The 19,661-nt window shown below is 43.2% G+C and overlaps 1 protein-coding gene across 4 annotated transcripts in view; it reads left to right on the forward strand.

The window, feature by feature from the left end:
- The first annotated feature begins 778 nt into the window (after positions 1-778).
- The window catches only part of LOC146310561 (AT-rich interactive domain-containing protein 1B-like), a 248,035-nt gene continuing 229,152 nt past the window's right edge, over positions 779-19,661 (forward strand). For 3 of the 4 annotated variants that reach the window (XM_084743144.1, XM_084743145.1, XM_084743147.1), the window contains exon 1: positions 779-2,404. In XM_084743144.1, the coding sequence (XP_084599270.1) occupies positions 1,121-2,404 (1,284 nt within the window). In that variant the 5' untranslated portion in view covers positions 779-1,120. The remainder of the gene's footprint in view (positions 2,405-19,661) is intronic. The other variant, XM_084743148.1, reaches the window with a different exon arrangement.

The raw sequence follows: 19,661 nt of genomic DNA on the forward strand, positions 1-19,661 counted from the left end.
GGAGACTGAACAGTGAGTTTATAGTGACCTAATCGTAGTGAATGACATTTTTTATCTACTATCACACATAGAATATTACATAGTTTATAGTTTGTGATATTCCCATGCTTTCCCTCTTGCTATGGTTCTTTGTTGAAGGGGAACATTACTCCTTCTCAGGCTTAAAAAGAAGCGATTGGATCGCGTAGGGGGATGAACTCTTGTGGTACAGATATTACAACATTATAGCTGCTATAAAGAGTGATTACATTCTTATTCCGATGGCAACATTATTGTGCACAGCTTGTGGTTGCGTGTCCGACTCCTGTCAGAGCTGCAGAGAACTGGCTTGAGCCGAGGGACAGAGAGGGTGGGGAAGAGGGAAAATCAGACGTGGATAACTGCGTAGAAACTCGCTCGGGCAAACTTAACATGTGCTGGTGTATTTATTTTGAAGGATCCATGTGCGGTGGAGGAGCAGTGTCCGTGCGTAATTTGGAAATGCTTGATCTGGCACGGTTATTGTTTGTTTAATAAGATGCACTTTAAGCTGAAGGGAGGGTTCATTCCTGGGTAATCTCAGGTGCAATTATTAAAACAAATCTTAATATGATAATCACAATAGGAGAATTTGTATTATGTCAAAAAAAACTGCCATATTAATTTATCTTTGTGGTTTTGGACAGTCAGCCTACAAAGCATCGAAAAACACAGAAACATCCAAATGCAGCGTGCGTAATGGCTCTCTACTCCAGTCCGGATTTTCCATGTGCAGCGCGCCGGAGCCCTGGAGGTGGATAAGCTGGTAGAGCCCGCTCTCTCTCATGCCATGCTGGGCCACAAGGGCTCCGGGAGACGCTGCTACATATTACCGAGAACCGGGATGGAGGAGAGGCGGAGGGGGGAAGAGAAAAAGTTTCGTTTAAACCTGCCAGAGAAACTTTCAACATGAAGCCTCACTGACGCATCGTTCCACCACCACCACAGCAGCAGCAGCGCTACAACAGAGCTTGATTTTTCCACTGAATATATTTTTCACCTCCCAGCTTGTGTTTTTACTCCTCTCTTGTGTTATTTTCTGTGCGCAAGGAAAGGCTGGTCGGGGCTCGCTGTCAGTGCGCGCTGAGATGTTGGAGTGACCATGGCCGCGCAAGTTGCATCGGCTCCGACCAGAACTAATAACAAAAATAAGAAATTATCCAGCGGTTTGGGTCCGGAGCTCAATTCGGGGAAATCCGGAGGAGGAGGAGGAGGCGGAGGAGGGACTGTACAGCGGACTGGACCGATGCTGGGTGCCGGAGATGGGACTCTGAATAATGTAGACCATCACCGCCGTAACGAGCTCAGCATGGTTCATTCAACTTCAACGACTCACGGCGCTCCGGACGGCCACGACAAGGATGGGAATAACCTGACGACCGCCCCGGCTTCGACTAATTCAACCACTTCCTCGATGGAAACGGCTTTGATCGCGAACCACAAGCTGAAATGTGTCGGGAGCGGAGATCCCCCTCAGTCTCAGCCGCCACAGCAGCAGCAGCAGCCGCCGCAGTTCGGCCAATTTGCGCCACATCAGCAGCGACAGATTCAAAGTAACAACACCGCCAATAACAACGGCCAGGGGCCCCGTGGGGACAGAGGTATGGATCACCAGCACCACGGCGGCAAGGAGAACCTGTTGGGGGGCCAGGGGGAGCCACAGCAGCAGCACATGCCAGGGAAAGGTGAGGGGGAGCTCACCTGTAAACCCGCGGAGAGGATGATGGGTAGCAGGTATGAACACTCCAACTTGGGGCCAACTAGCAACAACTCTGAGTTTAATAACAACTATTACACTCCGAGGCCCTGTTATGAGCAACATGGCGGACAGCAGCAACAAAGCAGTGGGATAGGGATAACGCACTCTTCGGCACATAACAGCATGGAGAACTCCCATGAAGCAGGGTACCACCACAACAGCCAGTACAACCAGTACCCTGCAGCGTACCGGGCGGGCTACAGCGGTGGGGCCTACGGAATGATGGGCCCCTCTGGGTGCAGGCAACCTGGGAACATGATGATGGGCAGCAACTCCTCAGCAAGCCACGGCAAGAGTCCCCTAGGAGCCGCTTCGGGGGGCTTTCAGAGGTTCCCGGGGCAAACTCAGCAGCAGCAGCAGCAGCAGCAGCAGCAGCAGCATCCCTCAGGGGCCACGCCGACCCTCAACCAACTGCTCACGTCCCCCAGCCCCATGATGCGGGGCTACGGCGGTGCGTATCAAGACTACAGCGGCTCCACGGCGCAGCAGCAAGCCGGCATGGGCCTAGGGAAAGATGTGGGGCCCCAGTACGGAGCCACCTCAGCGCACGGCTGGGGAGGGCAGCAGAGGAACCATCCGCATTCAATGAGCCCAGGAAACGGAGGGCAAGGCCTCGGCAGGACGCAGGTAAGTTTGGGAAACTTCTCAGCCAGCCTCTCTGGAGTGAACTAGCTGGTGTGTCACTCATAATAACCATGTGTTTGTGTGTATTGATCACAAATACAGCCCCTGTGCCTCGGACAATTGGGCGATCATGTGTGGAGGAGAGTGTCTAAGTTTTTAGTGAATTATAAAGACAGCAACATGGGTTCATATTTTTATTAAGGGCAGTTTTTACAGAATTTGATGCACGATTCTGACATGTATCAACACATTAAATATTAGACCTACCAGAGTTTTGATATGACAAAAAAGAGAAACCCAACATTTATTTCTAAAATATCAGCCTCACTGATTTTAATGAGCCAACAACAATTAATGGAGCAATTCAGACTCTGTGTTTTTATTCTCACACCTCAATACATCATATTCCAGGTACGTACTCCCCTTATTCTGTAGTGTTTAGTTTTATCCGGTAGTTTATAAAGCAGCATTCATGTAGGGCAGATTCACCTCTCTGCCGACGTGGTGTCAGACACGTTGCGAAACGCCCTGTTTAGAGGACGTGTTGTGTTCGAGGCGCTCGTCGAAACAACAAAGTAAAACATTCCAGTACAAAATAAATGACCAACACGGACGCTAATGTTTTATAATATTCATTATCTCTTTGTGTTAAACTGATATGAAAAATGAAATTGACACCACGGCCGTGCTCAGACAGTCTCTCCCTCTCCGAGCGCTCCACATCGAGCCGGAGCGCTCCAGTCTGCGCGCCTCGTTTATTCCCGTGCAGCTCTGTTCAGAATTTGAATAGTGGAGGTAAACTGGCTAAAAGCTCTCCGTACTCCCGGCTTACAGTTGACACCCAGGCTGCCATCTGATTGGCTCCCCGTGGCCCCGCTGGGCAGACTGCACTCAAAAAAAAAAAAAAAAGGAAAAAAGGATTCTTGCATGGCTCCGTGGCGATGGCGCTCTAGTGATGCTGCATTCACGTCTTATGGGAATACTCCAGACTTGGAGGCCGTCCAACGCAATAATTGAAGTTTTATGAAGGTTTAGGCTGCTCCTCATAATTATTCTCATAATTTTTCTCCACACTGAACAGACACTGCAATGTCAGCCTAAAATGACAAAGAAAATAGGTGATGTGTTTTCATATAGAGTGAGTTATTATCTCAGATTACTCGTTACATACTGAGGGTTGTTCAGTGCACTCTATTTGTTAATAATGAATAATTTCCCACAAAATTTGAGAAAGTGTCCAACACATTTATCTTATACAAGTGATTTGGGCTGCAGCTCACGATTATTTTCATTGCTGATTTTTTTTTTCTTTAAGCAATTAGTTGTTTGGTCTATAAAATGTTAGAAAATGGTAAAAAAATGCCGGTCATTGTCTCCCAAAGATCAAGATTACAGCCTCAGATGCCTTGTTTTGTCCACAACTCAAATATTTTCAGTTTAATGTCATAGAGGAGTGAAGAAACCAGAAAATATTCACATTTATGAGAATTTTAACTTTATTTTGTTAAAAAAAAATGATTCAAACCAGTTAGTTGACTGTCAAAATATTTGGCAATTAGTTTTATAGTTGGCAACTAATCAACTAATTGTTGCAGCTCTACATGTGAAGGTAATGCACAGACTGAAACACTCTTATTCACGACAACAGTTTTACAGTAACAACCTCTGCAAGCTGAGTTATGTTGGCCGCTGCTGCAGCTGAGCGTTGAATGCCTTGCTCGAGGGCACCTCTGTGGTAACAGCTGAGGGAGGGAAGAAAGTGTTTCTAATTGTTCAAGTATTTTTCCTTCTGTTTTTGGGGGGGATTACACTCTGGGTGTCCCTGGACCCTTTGCAGAAACACTGATGTGTGTGCAGACCCACAGCCGGGGTGGGGTTGGGGGCTAAACTTGCTGCCAATTCAAAACTCTGCCCCGTTTCTTCAGAAGAGCCAATATTCTGCGGTTGGTTTTGATGCACTAAATTATTCGCACTGCTGGATGGCACATCTGGACGACTGCAGGGCAAGGTGGTTGAGCATAGCTTATACTGTCTGCCTCTTGCAAAACAAAAGCAGTTCATTAGCCTACATTGTTTCAATCAAAGGCAATTTGCGTTGGATGCCGGGGAAATTAAGTGGATGTTTTAGCGTAGGAGGGTTTGCAGTGGTATTGATTGTATCAAATTATGCACTGATAAGATGGTCACTAGAAATCCACAGTAATGTGCAGATTGGGTATTAACAATATATATTATAACTCAGGTAACAGTCACAGAATGCAGTTGAACAAGCCTCATTCTGTATGATTCATATTTGGTTTTTATTTTTAGTGCAAATAATTCCAACAAACCAGCCCCCTAAACAAATCTTACATTTAACATTTTATCCTGCAAATGTTTTTTTTTCCTTTCAGTTTTTCACTTTAGGAGTAAGTGCATGTGCTACTGTGTTTTTTCTCGACTCTATCAACATTTCAGCAGCAGTATATTCACGCTACAAAAGCCCTATGTTTAATTCATATTTGGAGCAGCAGCAGCACCGCTCTCCTGTGCACTGACAGGCTGTGTGAGAAAGGCGAGCAGTGTAGTGCATAATACTGCCTCCAAATTGGCCCCGTGATATGACTGCGCTTCACTTCAGAGTGCGTTTGGTCGGAGCACGCCTCTGTCACCTGTTGGCACAGTTTCCCCTCTTTCAAATTCAATTTCCCTCCCCACTGCCTCTCTTCAGGAGCAAGTTGTGAGCGAAACGAGTGCACCTCATTTACACCCCCACCCCCCCACCCTACCCTCACACTCACTTGTCTGGCCACTCACCAGAATGAAGACAGAGTAACACCACTGTGTGTGTTTGTGTTGTGTATGTGCTCACACACATCAGACAAAAAAATGTGAGCCATGTTATTTGGAAGCACGTATTGAACCTGCTCTCTCAACAAAATGACATTGTCCTAGTTTTTAAACGACTGTGGCCTATTTGATTAAGGAAAAACAGAACAATATTCAAAGTTCACTTTGTTACCTATGTGCATGTTAGTGTGCACTTCAGTAGCTTTTAGTCCAGGCCTATTCTGCTTAATGTGCGTTTTTCCTCACTTATGTACAGTAATATTAGGGCTGAACCAATTTTGGGGGGGTTGATATGATATTAGGGAGTAAAACATTTCCAATGTCAATAGTGTGTTTGATATTCTTTATACAGAATGTCATACACAGAATATAGAATACATCCATTAATACATTTTTTTGCAATGATCTCTGAAAAGTGGCTAACACTCCTATTATGGAGGCAGGAGGATGTTTTACAGTTTAACAATAAACTTTATTGTCGTAAATGACATCGGGGCACTGAAACAGTAAACTCATGCCAGTATTTTTTAATAATTATAAATAATTACAAATAAAAAACACAAACAGAGAATACATACACACACACTTTATTATACGCGTGTGTGTGTGTGTGTATGTATAAAACCTGCATGAAGAAAAAAGAACAAATATACACAGAATGCTGATTGATCGATTGATATATCACTTTGGCTCTCAGTAATATAACAGCATATGTGCTATCCTAATGATTTACTTTTGTTTCCATCATAAATGAAACAGCATTTTTTGTCTCAACATATACATGTAACAAGGATCTGTCTGTTATCCACTAATCAGAACACACAACACACACAGAGAACAATAAAAGTAATTAGTAGAAAATAATGAGGGCCTCGCAAGTTGGAAATACTGTTGTTGCTTAGATAATTACAGCAGCAACTCATTTAAAATCTGACCTAATAAAACAAAAACGGATATCCACAGTTCCCACTAATTTATCATCATTATGCTCAGTGTTTTGCTTTTGTTTTTTTCAGAATTGAAATCAAAGCTCAGTAGTTCTACATATCAAAGACGAGACCCAGTCCCATCCTTGGTAATGTGCTTACCTTGAAATGATTCCTGCTCGCAGTGCTCTCTAGTGCATACTGTTTACATTTCTCTCTTATGAATTATTAGTGTGATACGAACAAAGACTTTATAATAGGAGCAATGCATCAATGTCACATTGTATTATGCGGCTATCTCAGGGAGCCTTGTGCATAGTGATGGGCCTGACTGTGGCTGCTGGAATTTAATTTATGGTACATGTTCTGCATTGGACGGACAGCCCATGGGGTCTGGGCAGGAAATGGGCATGCAGGTGTTGTGTGTGTTTGGGTGCTTCTTTTTATTCTGGGTGTGTATTTAGATTTTCTGTTTGTGTGTGTGTGTGTCCTTGAGTGTGTCTCTTCTCTCTGTTTGTGTGTGTGCGTGTGTGCAGGCAGGAGCAGGCTAAAGCCCCTTCGTCAGCACTAAGCAGTCCAACCTCAACCCCACCCCTCTCGCAATATGTCTCTCCCTTGCTCTCAGCCCCCTCCCGTCAGCCATTTGTTTACGTTGTTTTGTTTACATCTCTGTCTTGGCCAGCCAGCGCACTGCTGATTAGCAACACTAGAGTGAAATTTTAATTTGCTCTGTTGCGTCCGATAAGGGCCCCGTGCAGCGTTTTTCATCTTCCTTGGATGAAACACAGAGCCTGCTTAGGTAATTGGCAGGCCAGGGTTATCCCTGGTCTGCATGCGGTTTCCACAAAACGCCAATTAATTCAGATTTTTAAAAATAATACAGACTTTAAAAAAAAAAAAACAATTGCTGTCCATTTGTATCACTGGACATAAACTTGTATTATTAGCTAGCTAATAAAATAATTGTAGTTTTATTGTCTGGCCCCACTCTGCACTCACAACATCCCCTGGAGTCAAAGGTTGATGTGTAAATGCCCTGAAGAAAGAATTTAATTACTGTGAGCGTTGATTTGGCGTCAGCTGTTTCTCAGCTCTGTCTTATCCAGGCTGCTGGTGTCAGGAGGGAGCAGAAAAATCAAAACGAAAGCAATTTTGGGCAAGAAAGTTAATTGTGCATATGGGAGATTTTGACTTTTCTGTGTGGACCAAGTAGTCTGAGGCTTTTTTGATTTGATCTGATAGTCATGTCAATTTAATTTCTCAACCATAGTTAGTCTGTGGTCAGCAGTTACCCATGATGCAGTTAGCCATGATGAGCACCTGTGAAAACTATAGCTGTCCTCTGGCATTCTGGGATTTGTAGGATTTATCGCAGGTCTATTATGTTGGCAATTGCAATGTTTAAGGTGCAAAATTCAAATTGTAGGAGCTGCTATTTTTTTTAATAAAGCAACAATGTGGGAGAAGAGCATTATAATGAAGTGCTGTAGTACTGCAGAGATGCCCTGGCCTGCAAGACAAATGACACATCTTCAAGATTTTAATTTTTTTTTTTTAATTGAAAAAAAAAAAGGGTTAAAAAAAGGACCATTCCCACTAAATGTGAATAATATCCCAATTGCAATATCTTTCAGAATAATCACATTATGATTATTTGGACCATATCATATAGCCCTAGGTTACATACAGCTATAGATACAGCAACACCCATAAAAGCAGAAAAACCCTTTAGAAATGTCAGAGCAAACCATTTCAAATGACTTTTTTTTTATCAGCTGAGCTAAAGTGAATACAACGTAAACAGGCTTCCTTAATTTTGCACACAGTTACGCAGCCTGAACGCTGAAACAAAGAAAAGCTCTTGTCAGTATTATAATGATCATGTAATCACAACGTCTGGATGGGCACAATTATGACATTTTTGTTAGTTGCTAAAAAGACATAAAATCAACGACAAGCAAGTATAATTTCATCAGTTTCAGGATTTTTTTTTTGTGATGATTGATTGGATTTTAATTTGTCTTTCTTATTTTAATAGGTCATTATTTGCATAAACGTGCTAGCATTGAGACTGAGCTGCTGGTCTTTTCTGTGTGAGCAGAGTATAGGAGGGCCAGAGATGTGGAAATGTAGGCGATATTTGAAGTGAGTCACATGGAGGGCTGCTGACTTCTGAGGAATGGGCCCGGCCGAGTTCACAGACACAGAGAAAGAGGGAGAGAGAGAATCAGTATCTGAACTCTGGCAAATGTCAGCATAGTTAAAATCCTCTCCCTCTGGATCTCACCCAGCTCCAGCCTTGTGAACGATGTGAGGAAAAAGAAGTATTTACGAGTTGTTAGCCTCTCACACACGCACGAATGTAGTGGGTTTCCTCTCCTCTGTAATGTGTGTGGCTGGCAGAGTGCCAGGTCTCATGGCGGTGGGTGCTGTAGTGGCACCCCAAACCCCACCACAGCCGCCGCCACCCTGACCTTCACATATGCTAATTAGCCACGTGGAGTTGCTGAAAGGAAGGACCCCCCTCCTCCCCCTCTGTCCCAGAGGAGGGGTTTTCTTTCTTTCTTTCTTTCTTTCTTTCTTGCTATCTTTTTGTATGGCAGTTAAATAATAGATATATACTTTTTTAACAGATGCTCCTCTATACTATAATATACAGTTTGCTTTCACTTTTGCAGCCATTTCTTTTTGTTCTTTCTGTGTTTTCTCTCTAAATATGGTCTCTCCTCTTTTATCTGCCTCATGTCCCTGGCTCTCAGTAGCTAGCTAGGTCTCCCAAGGGACCAGCAGTCAGTTCAGAGGTATTTAGACAGCCAGCATATCCTATCGAATATTTATACACTATACTGAGCAGATCTGTGGGCCACTGCTGAAACACTGTCCTGCTCACAGCTTCCTCTCCTTTCCTCTCCTCTTTGGACAGCAGAGGAAAGAAATGGGGTCAGAAATAAGCAATTTTGTGACTGAAACAATTAAGTCAAACAGTCAGCTGGATTTTTTTTAAGATCTGCTTCTCTTCCCTCTTTGTAGTAGCAATAGTCTGATAGTTCAGCTGAACAAAAACAGAGGAGAGGAGGATAATTGGAAGATTATCCTGGGAGTTGTTTTTATTTATACTGTAAGGATGTAGAAGATTTTTTGTGCACATATTTTTCATAGAAATATATACAGTTAGAATTTCTTTTACCTTGAGTTTTTGGTTTAGTCTACTGACAAAATAAGCTGCTTCGCAAAAAAATAAGCACATTTGTAATACAACTCAAAAGTAGTTGAGGTAAGCCCAGTTTGTGTCTCTTTATGTTGTACTCAGGAAACACGTTTCAGACATGAAAAAGGGGTGTGGATACTTTGATTGTCAGACAATAATATGTAGATATACTTATGATCTAAGTATCTCTTATTGTTCTTTACCATGTTGCAACATTTAACACAAAGTCAACCTGCTACATAATTTTGCATGAAAATGACAATAGTTTTTCGACTTAATATCTTGAGCTTGAACATGTTTTCTCATGTACGACTTAATTAATATTAAGTTTATTTGATGAGAACAGTTTTTTGTTTTGAATAATTACAAAATTACCTCAACTTAAAAATTTAAGGCAGCCCGGACACTAACCTTTATAAGTTAAACCAAATAGTTGATTTTTACAGCGTGGTGTTTGTGTGTATGTGTGTGCGAATTCGTATATGAACTTCCAACTGCTACATCCTCTCCTCCCTCGTGCCAGCCTGTGAGAAAATCATCATCAACATGATCATCATCATCACCATCATCCATCACTTTACACATCAAAGCCCCTGCACTCCTCTCTGTTTCCAGACTGTAGACTGTGCACTCCAGTCACACGTCTCGCTGTTTGGTTTGAGTTGATCCTAATCAGCGCTGGCACGGTGGGACCATTCGCTCAGCTAAAAAAAAAAGAAAAAAAAAAAGAATACAACCAAACAGCACCAGCAAGGCGTTGTCTGTCGTTTGTGAAGCACAGAGAGACAAAAATAGAAAAACGATGGGACACGGACGACGCACAGAGTTTCTGTTGATGAGTTTTGTCTTTTACTTCAGGGTTGTTTCTTTTTCTGTCTTCCAGTTTCTTTTTTTTTTCTTTGTCTTACGGACACGCACATACACACACTTAAACATACACTTATGTGTGTTCATCTCTGTCTTTTTTGTCTACTGGTCTTCTGGTCAACCATGTATTTTCCCAGCCACAACATGTTCCTTTCATCTCTTTCCTTTCCTACCAAACTTAAGGTTGTACATTATAGCATACTGCATGTGTGAGTGTGTGTGTATGAACAGAGCTTGTGTGTGGATATATTCGTGATTTATAGACACCGGTCACAACAGGACACTCGTGGTCACTCCTGGCTGAACGCTACCTAATTTAGATCAATTTTATCTCAGCAATTTAAGAAGCAACTTCACACCACATCCTCATCCACATATGACATATGAACAGTGGACACACACACACACAGACACACACATATATTTGACAGTGCTCACTGAGATACTGTATGTGGGAGAAGATGTTATGTTAAAAATTTGGCTGATATGTGTTGTAGTGGGTGTGGAGCACAGATATTTAGTTTTGGTGTTTCTCTCACTTTCTTGCATCGTGCACCTCTGTGATATATCCAGACTTGTGTTTTACATTCCAGCCACTCCCGACACAAACCGGATGAACTGGATTAGATATCGACAACACAAGTGAACTTTATTTTGAAGTTTAAATGTCTTATTTCTTTAAGATGTTAATTCCTCCGAAGGATATCAATACAGTTCGCAAGAGCAGATGTTTGCTGTTCACAGTTAATCTCCCTGTGCAACTGCGCCTGTGTCTGTGTGTGTGTTTCTGAGTGCATGCACGCGTGTGCGTCTCCCTACTCAATGAACAGCCACAGTTACTGTTGGCTAAACATGCAAAGGTTACTGTAATGTCAGACACATGCCAGAGGGGAGTGTGGAATACCACATTAACATAATCCATAGACAACTGTCCCATTTACAAACATTGCCGTGCCGGGCTGATCGCCACAGCGCTGCAGGAGCACATGACTGCTCGCTTCCGCTACGCTGCATGAGACCAAACGCAGGAGCTACAACACAATGGCACAGTCCTCTGATGGAAAGACATTTCCAAGGAAAATGGTCGGTTGTCAGATTTTGGCACGACTCTCTGGGACAAATTATGATGCTTGAACCTGAAACATTCCTCTGCTCTACCTTAGGCAAAGAATGACGGCTTGCAGTTCTCACACAGTTACAAAATGTCAAGACATTGTTGTCTTGTCTGACCTGCTAGCCCTGGGGTGTATGTGTCAACAGTTTGTTGTGTATTGTAAAATAATGCAGTGGGTCGAGTCTTGATTTGGCAACGGTTTATTGGAGTCAGACTAATAAAGGCCATGTGGAGTTTAATTTTTCCTGATGACAGGGGTGGGGTTAAATTTTGCTCTACACTCTAGTGTTAATGTGGGGATTTCAGAATAGCTTTCCTGGACCTTTTATAATCAAAATATACACAGTTTGCAGGATATTTGCATTTGTTATTTTTAGCATTAAGTTGCCTGCTTACAGGGCTCACCGCAGAAATGAATACAAAGCAACACTGGCTTAATATTTAAAGCATTCAGTGTTAATTAGATGCTTTATGGCGGCTAACATGTTGCCCTCTCACCCGCTGGGGCTGGAGTCTGTGCTGACAGTTGGGGTGATTGTTTTGATAATTATGTGTGCATAAGCCGGAGAAGAAGAGGCTCTCGCTGCATTTTGAAAAATACATTTCTATATTTACAGCCCGTTTTGACTGCGCGAGTCTGCGCTCTCAGCGTTGTTTTGAGGGATCCATTGTTTTCACTCGCATAACGGGTATTTTAATTAGTCTGTCTTTGGAAATTCCCTGTGTGTGTTGTGGTTTGCGTTGGACACTGCAGACTCCCACAGCTCCCAGACATTTCTCAACTTTTTTTACACGTTGGCCACATTCCAAAAAGCAGAGTCATGTGTGGAAACTTCTGCAAATTCACATTTTCTCCTCTGTATTTTTAAGCATAAACAGCGTCTCCGTCTCTCCCTACTGTTCTCTCTCTCTCCTCTTTTTTCTCCCCCAGTCATTTCCAAGTCTCTGTCTTTCTGTCTTTTGGATGCTAGTTGTGGGTGACCTTGCCTGGTGACTAGAGTGCCTACTCATTAAGTAGTAAAGATGAATGGTTCCATTATAGCACGGGGAAAAAAAACGAGCGGGGCCAATTAGTGGTAATTAACAGTGGTGAGGGTGAGGCGCTCTGGAGGGCACCCTGACCTGGACTCGGGAGGGGGCAGAGGGGAGCAGTGGGCGTGTGTGTGAAGAAGGAGATTTAGCTATATATGTGCACAAAAGTGTTTACTGGGGAAGGTGTGTGTTTGTACATGAACCCATGTGTGAGTTTTGGGAGCTGATTGGAGGTGTGTGTATTGATGTCATGGAAAGGTGTGTATTTTTGCATGTGGAAGGGAGGCAAAGTCTGTGTAGGGAAGAAGTTTGGGTGGATGAGTGGGTCAGACACTCCTAGACTTTTACGTAGGAGACAGCTGTCGTGTCCTGTGTGAAACCAAAAGTCATATTGCCTTATTTTAACTCGCATATGTATGTTAACTTATGTAACATACTTAACTCGCGTCACATTTGTAACATAGCTGAACGTCCATACATGTATGTAACTCATGCACTTATCTTAACCAAAACAACAAATCGCAGCCGTTTGACAATGTTAACCATATATGTCATTCTGGCCACGTGTGTTGTTTCTGGTCATATACGTTGTTGTGGGGACAGTCGTATAAGTTTAGTTTTAGTAATTGACATATACCTCATTTTGGGAATACCCATATGTGTTTTTTTGGGAATGGTCGTATATGTCTTTCTGGGAGTCACTGGCAAATGACATACTCTGATGTGTAGGTGTAGGTAGGAGGATGTGTTTGGTCCAGATCCCAGCAAAAAATCACATCACTAATTCTATATATTTTTTCAGCGAAAATGAAATACAAAAATGACCTTTCACAATAAAATCGTCATTCATATTGCAATCTCAATATCTGTCAAAATAATAATTTTATTTTTTATTTTTTGCATATACGGTTATACATATCGTTCAGCTCCAATCTATAGATTTGTCTACGTATGTCATCAGTGTTATAGGAACATGTAGCATGTGAATAGGGGAGGTTCAAATGTATGTGTCAAGTATGAAGGTTACAAGGACGGTTTGTGGGTGTTTATGGGATGTTTAAGATGCATATGTGTGTGTTACATAATAGCGCATCCCTGTACACATTCCTGAGTGCTGACAGATGGAAAAATCACAGGGGGATTCAGCACGTTTGAGCGTTTAGAGGTGACTGAGGTCAACAGCCGGCAACACCTCTCTTTGACTTTTGACCCCTGATGTGATGTCACTCCCCCTCCTGAAGCCCTTTGGTGCGGCCAGGGAGCTCGTTAGGCAAAGGTCTGAGAATAAAAGGCCCTGAAATGCCAAGCCAATATACCATCAGCGCTAATGAACATTTTGTGATGATTTTTGTTCTTAATTGGGGATTTTTTTTTTCTGCTGATTAGCAGTATTTTAGCATCTCAGCATCAAGGAGAAATTCAAGGTTGTTCACCGAGAGACTGTCTCCGTCTCTCTTTCTCTTTCTCAGCGGCTGCACTTGATTTATTCACCCCACCTACCTCCCGCTTTTTTTTTTTTTTTTTCTTTTTTATCAGTTCTTGGGTGAAATTGTCACAGCCATGTAATCCTGTGGGTGCCACTAGCTGGGAGACTCTCACGTGAGCATGCACCGGGAGAGAGGGACATGCGTGTTTGTAATGGCGTTGGCGGCGGAGCGTCTAAACAGTAGGTGGCACCGGGTCTTGCGTCCAGCATGGAAATCCTGGCAAGTCAATAAAGCGATGTTCAATATAGAAGGCAACAAGGCTGCCTGTGTTGTCACTTTAACAGACATGCTAGAATTGGCAGTTAGTGAGAGAGAGCATTTGTAGAGGCTGGAGATTTTTTTAAGGTATTTTGTAAAGTGCTGGCAAAGTGCTTCTTTCAGGGCCCCTGAAATTGCAATGCCTGGTAAATGGATGGTTTGAGGAGTATACAATGTATTAGAAGTCAATTGTGCATGGGAGGGCCTATTTTCCATATCGCTAGTCGAACAAGTGTGTCACTGTGTGTATGTTTGTGCATGTGTGTGTGGAGCTGTTGCGTCTCTGCCTTTGCGGTGCACACACACACACACACACACACACACTCAGACTGTACATGCCCCTGCTCCTATTCCCCTGTTGCTTCAGCGTCTCTCGGCTCAGTCATGTGCAGGTTTGTCTGTATGGTGGGGTTGGGGGGGGGGGGTTACACTGAGGGGGCTGCGACGTACATCAGAAACCATTACCCATAATGGCCTCTTTCCCCACACCCCGCATATCCATTCCCTTTCCCTCTTCTGACATTTATTTTATGACTGCTTACATATCAAATATTTAAATAAACAGAATCGGGGGCTTCGGCTGAGGTTTGCCCGGGGGGTGACAGGGGGGAGTTGCGGCGGAGGGAGAAAGAGGATGGATGATGACATTCATTTCCGAAACGAGTAAAGAAAAAAAAAACAGGGTTGAATGGTGGAGGGGGTGGTAGCGGTGAAGGGTGGGAGGAAACGCAGCAGTGGCAGAGAGGAAGGGGGAGAAAAAAAAATGCTTCGCTTGGCTCCAATCAAAGCGGGTGGAGGAGGACGGCGTGTTTTTTCGCTTACGCCTGGCAGCAGCGGTGACAGACGGTTGTGTATGCACACGGGTGTACGGGTGCGAGTGTTTATGTGCGTGCGCACCCTGTCGCGGGGCTCATCCGTCAGCATTTCCTGGGGACGCGGGAGGACGTGGGAGAAGGCCCTTGTGGCTCGTAAAAAGCAGCCTGCGTACTGAAGCAATGTCAATTGCGCGGCAACCGCCAAGGAGATCAGAGCACGACGCAAAGTAACAAAGGAAAAAAAAAAAACAACAACAAGAAAAGAAACAAAGTGTAACGTGGCAATGAGAGGAGGTAGAAAAGGAAAGGACAGAGGGAGGGAGTGAAGGTGAGGAGGAGAAAGATTTATCTCTTTTTCTTTCCTCAAGAGAGGAAGATGGAGAGAAGGCGGGCGAAGAGTGTGAAGGGGAGAGGTAGAGAATGAAGGGGATAAAGAGAAAGGTGTATATATATGTGTGTGTGTGTATGTGTGTAGAGAGAGACAGAGTGGTCCTGGGGTGCAGGCGGCCAGTCTTGCGCTGGCTGGCGTCGGTGGGAGGCCCATTACTGTCAGGCTAATCTTAAAATAATTAATTGCGAAGTCGACGCTTTTTAAAGAGTATTGTAATTGAATCCTAAATTAGGCTTGGGAAAGGGGACGCGTCCTGCTTTGCTGCAAGTCTGTTCCCATTCTCCACTCATCCACACACACACACACACATACACACACATCAGTGGGTCGTGCACGCAGGCGGGCAGAAGGAAAAAAAGACAACAGGCGAAGGAAATGCTAATGAAATGCATATTTGGGGAGAAAGGGGCCATCTATAATTTAGCTGTGCTCTTTGAATGTGAATGATGTGTGTGCAAGCGCTGTGATTTATTTTTGTTGTGCAGAGGGATAATTCTGTCAGAGTAGGCTTTTATTCTTGTAAACAAATGTGGGGAAAAGAGCAGAATAAAAGTGGAGTAATAAAGTAAACAGAATGGTATGAATACATTTAGCTAGTGGCATGAATAATTTGTATAGGGGATAGAGGAGTTTGATGAAAGAGAGATGACAGATATGAGAGCTGTGATATTGCCTGATGAAATTTCGGGTTGGCCTCCAATTCACAATTTTCTGGCACTTGTTTTCATTTTTGGGTGATTTGTTTCTCATGGATTAGTGCTGCTGTGCATCGTTTCCCTTTCCCACACCCGCACAAGTAGGTAGAGCTAAGCCCTCACAGACACATGCACACACCCAAACATGCACCTTATAACCCCTCAAGTCCTCCGAGGCCCTTATGTACTATAGCCTCCGCACCGAGGCTCTGCTCAAAATGAGCGGCTCAATGTGCTTCCACTTACACACACTGCTGCCCACATGGCTCCTCTTGGATGACCCCTGCAAAACTATAGGCTATAGAACTTTCTGGATCAAAGCTCCGGGAAAAGGGTCTGCCCTCCATAAACGTCGGCCCTGCTCCATAACTCCGGCAGGAGCTAGGGAAGAAAGATGGCACGGGGTTTGAGGTCAGGGAGACAGTTCTGCAAGGCAATAATGGAAACGAAGTGGTCAACAGATGCCTTATGTAAAAATGAAAAAGTAGGGAAACTGCGGTAAAGTGCAGGATAGTTTATACTTTACTTTAAGGTACATAAGCTCTTAATGTCATGGTCTTTTTGAACATTGAGTTTTTTTTTTAAAGAGCACACTTAAACATGTTTTTTGAGCTCTAATTTAAATTATAGTACTGTAATGTGATGAAACACAAATTCCGGTTTTGAAACAAAAAAATAAATCAATTTATAAAAATTTGCATATCAGGGGTTGAAAATGGCGCAAAATGCCAACCATTGTTTTAAATCATCCTGAAAGGCCAGTGCAGAGACAGAGATGACTGTTTGGGACTTATCTGTCATAAATTTTTATATTAAAAAGGCATGTTAACACCCTCTAGAGTTGGGCGACCCACCTCTGCTAAACCGCCGCTCTTGAGTCCGTGAAACAGCGCTCATTTTCTAAAATATGTTGATCAAGACTCATCGTTCACAGGAGTTTATACTATTTTTTGCTAATCCTAAATGTAGTATTTTTCGATTTTAGTGGTTTTGAGGGCTGGTGAAACGCCACAGTATTCTTTGCCTCAATTGATTATTGACAAACAGCAGGGCTACAGCTTCGTACTGACACTCCCTGCAGACACACACACACCGGAGAGCCTCTAAGCCTCCCTGAGCTGCTAGCATTAGCTCAGCTACAACACAAGACAAAAACTTTTTCAAAAAGGGTCACAAATGTGCTTCTAGTGACTGTCAAAGCTCCAGTGGGTGCTCGGTTATTCCGAGGCTTCTCTGAGTTTCCAGAGTTTCGTCGCAGGCGCAGTCTGAAAGAAGCTGCCCGTGGTTGGTTTGCCCCAAATCCTGCTCATGAGCACCAAAATTATGCAAGGCATAGAGTTAGGCTTGAACCCAAAGTGTGAAGTTACATTCATTTCAATTTTTAATCATTAAATGTGCTTTGTTTTTAAATGTTTGTTTGTGTAAGTGTGATCATATCTTCTGATATCTGAAATATTTGATTTTCTCAGTGTTGACACACAGAGATTACTGGATTAAGTAAGGATATAGGAGTTGCAGTCTGTCAAATTGCTTAAATATTTTCTGTCATGCTGCACCGTGCCTTAATCTCACCTCCACAAACACACAAGAACCAGTCCAACCACTCCCGTCAACATGTTGGCCCATGCTGCCGTTCACCCCAGATGCACAGGGCTGCGCACTTCAGGCTCAGCTGTAAATTCATCTGTATTAAAATCCTTGTCAGAATTGAAATACAATGAAATTCTTCAGCTCTGGCACAAGAATCTGGCTGCATCTGTATGACAAATCAAACGTTCCTCATGCTGTTTTCCAAATGTTTGAAACCTATTCAACTCCTATTTGGCCCAGTTCTGACAGCTATAAACTTGGCTCAGAACATCCCATTTTCTCCTGGCTGACTGGGATGAATAACAGCGGCGAGGACAATATTGTGGTCTAGCTGAGCACGGCTGACTCTTCTGTCTCTGTGATCCCTCTATCAATAAGGAACACAGGCCTGTCAGAAGGCCTGCCAACTGTCTGGCTGTCCACACAGCCTGCTCTCTACGCAACATCTGGACACAGATGGTACGCACTGATCACACACTCACACACACTCTCACACACACACACTCACACAAAATACTTATACACGTGTTTTACTGATACTGGCAGACATTCACAGACATGCTGTGCATTTACAGTTGGTTAATATACCGATGTGTATGTGTGTGTGTGTGCATTCGTACATCTACACACATTCGTATCTACAAACATCATTAACTCACATATTGTTTTCGAGATCCTTTTCATCTGCAGCTTTATGTGTAAAATCACATACATACACACAATGGTTCACACAAAAATTGCCATGTGGTTGAATACATACAATAAATACTCACACACACACACACACAAACACACACACACACGCACGCCCACCTTGTTTCACTGAATTGGACACATGGTGAAATCTGTGTTGCAGCCAAAGGATCTGTTGCCTCTCCTGGGAAATATGTGCATCCCTTTAATATGTCTGGCCTTTAATAAAAACCTGAACATAAAAGGTCGGTCAAGGTTCAGTGTGTAAAACAACTCACAATCATGGTGTTCATTCTGGCTTTAGGCTGGCTTGCACTGGTTTAAATACAGTAACTAAATGGTGAATTTAAAGCTGTAATATATAACATTTAAATATTACAGCGTCTAAAAACACAAGACAGATGTTGCATATTTTGTTGAGCTGTGTACTTAGACTACCCCAAATGCTTCCAACAATGGTCAAACTCATAGAAATCCATAATTTTTTCAAGGTAACAGTGTGTTTCCTCCCTGCCAGTAGTTTCTATAACTTCTGGGAAAACACAGGATACATCAGAGAGTGAGGAAAGCAGTCAGCGAACGTGACTAAATGTAACTGGAACAAAGTTGTGTACGTGTATTATCCCAAATGTTTCCATCAATGTTCAAACGCAGAGAAAGCTGTAATTTATTGAAGGTGATCGTGTGTCTCCTGCTAGCTGCTAGTTGCTATTTAACTTCTGGGAAAACGCGTGATACACTGGATCTGTCAGAGAGAGAGAGAGAGAGTGACGACGTTAAATGTGACTTAACATAACCTGAATAAAACGAAGTGCATTACCTCTATTAACATGACCTCTGCCTGAGTCATGTGATTTTAATCAGTCTTTTGTTATTGCTTTGATGTGAGAGAGACTCCTAGAGGCAGAGCTTAGGTATTGTGTCTTTAATAACAGGGAGATTTAGCTGTTGTTTAATTTTCATATGAGCTGATGAAAACTCCAAGATGAAAATGAAAAAAAAAGATGGGATAGTATACATGGGATGTACATAGTCACAGTCCTCTCCAGCATGTCCAAATCTAATTAAGGCCATTTAATTGCAAATATCACTCAATCTTCTCAGTCATATGCTATTCATATGGGCTGCCACAATCAGTCCGGCGTAAACATAGCTGCCCTGGAGCTCAGCGATAATGGAAGTGAAAGGTGGAGTTAAGTGTGAGTCAGAGGTATGTGTGTGTACAGTCAGGCCATGCATCAGGGCTCCCACAGGCCTGGAGCCTCTCATTGATCGACCCAGCTCCCCCACCTCATGTTCCTGGCCAGCTTCGGTGATTGATTCCCAGTCAGGGCCCTGGAGATGGGAGGCTCGGC

This window comes from Lutjanus erythropterus, chromosome 18 (assembly GCF_056507025.1).
Source record: "Lutjanus erythropterus isolate fLutEry1 chromosome 18, fLutEry1.hap2, whole genome shotgun sequence".
Classification (NCBI taxonomy): Eukaryota; Metazoa; Chordata; class Actinopteri; order Lutjaniformes; family Lutjanidae; genus Lutjanus; species Lutjanus erythropterus.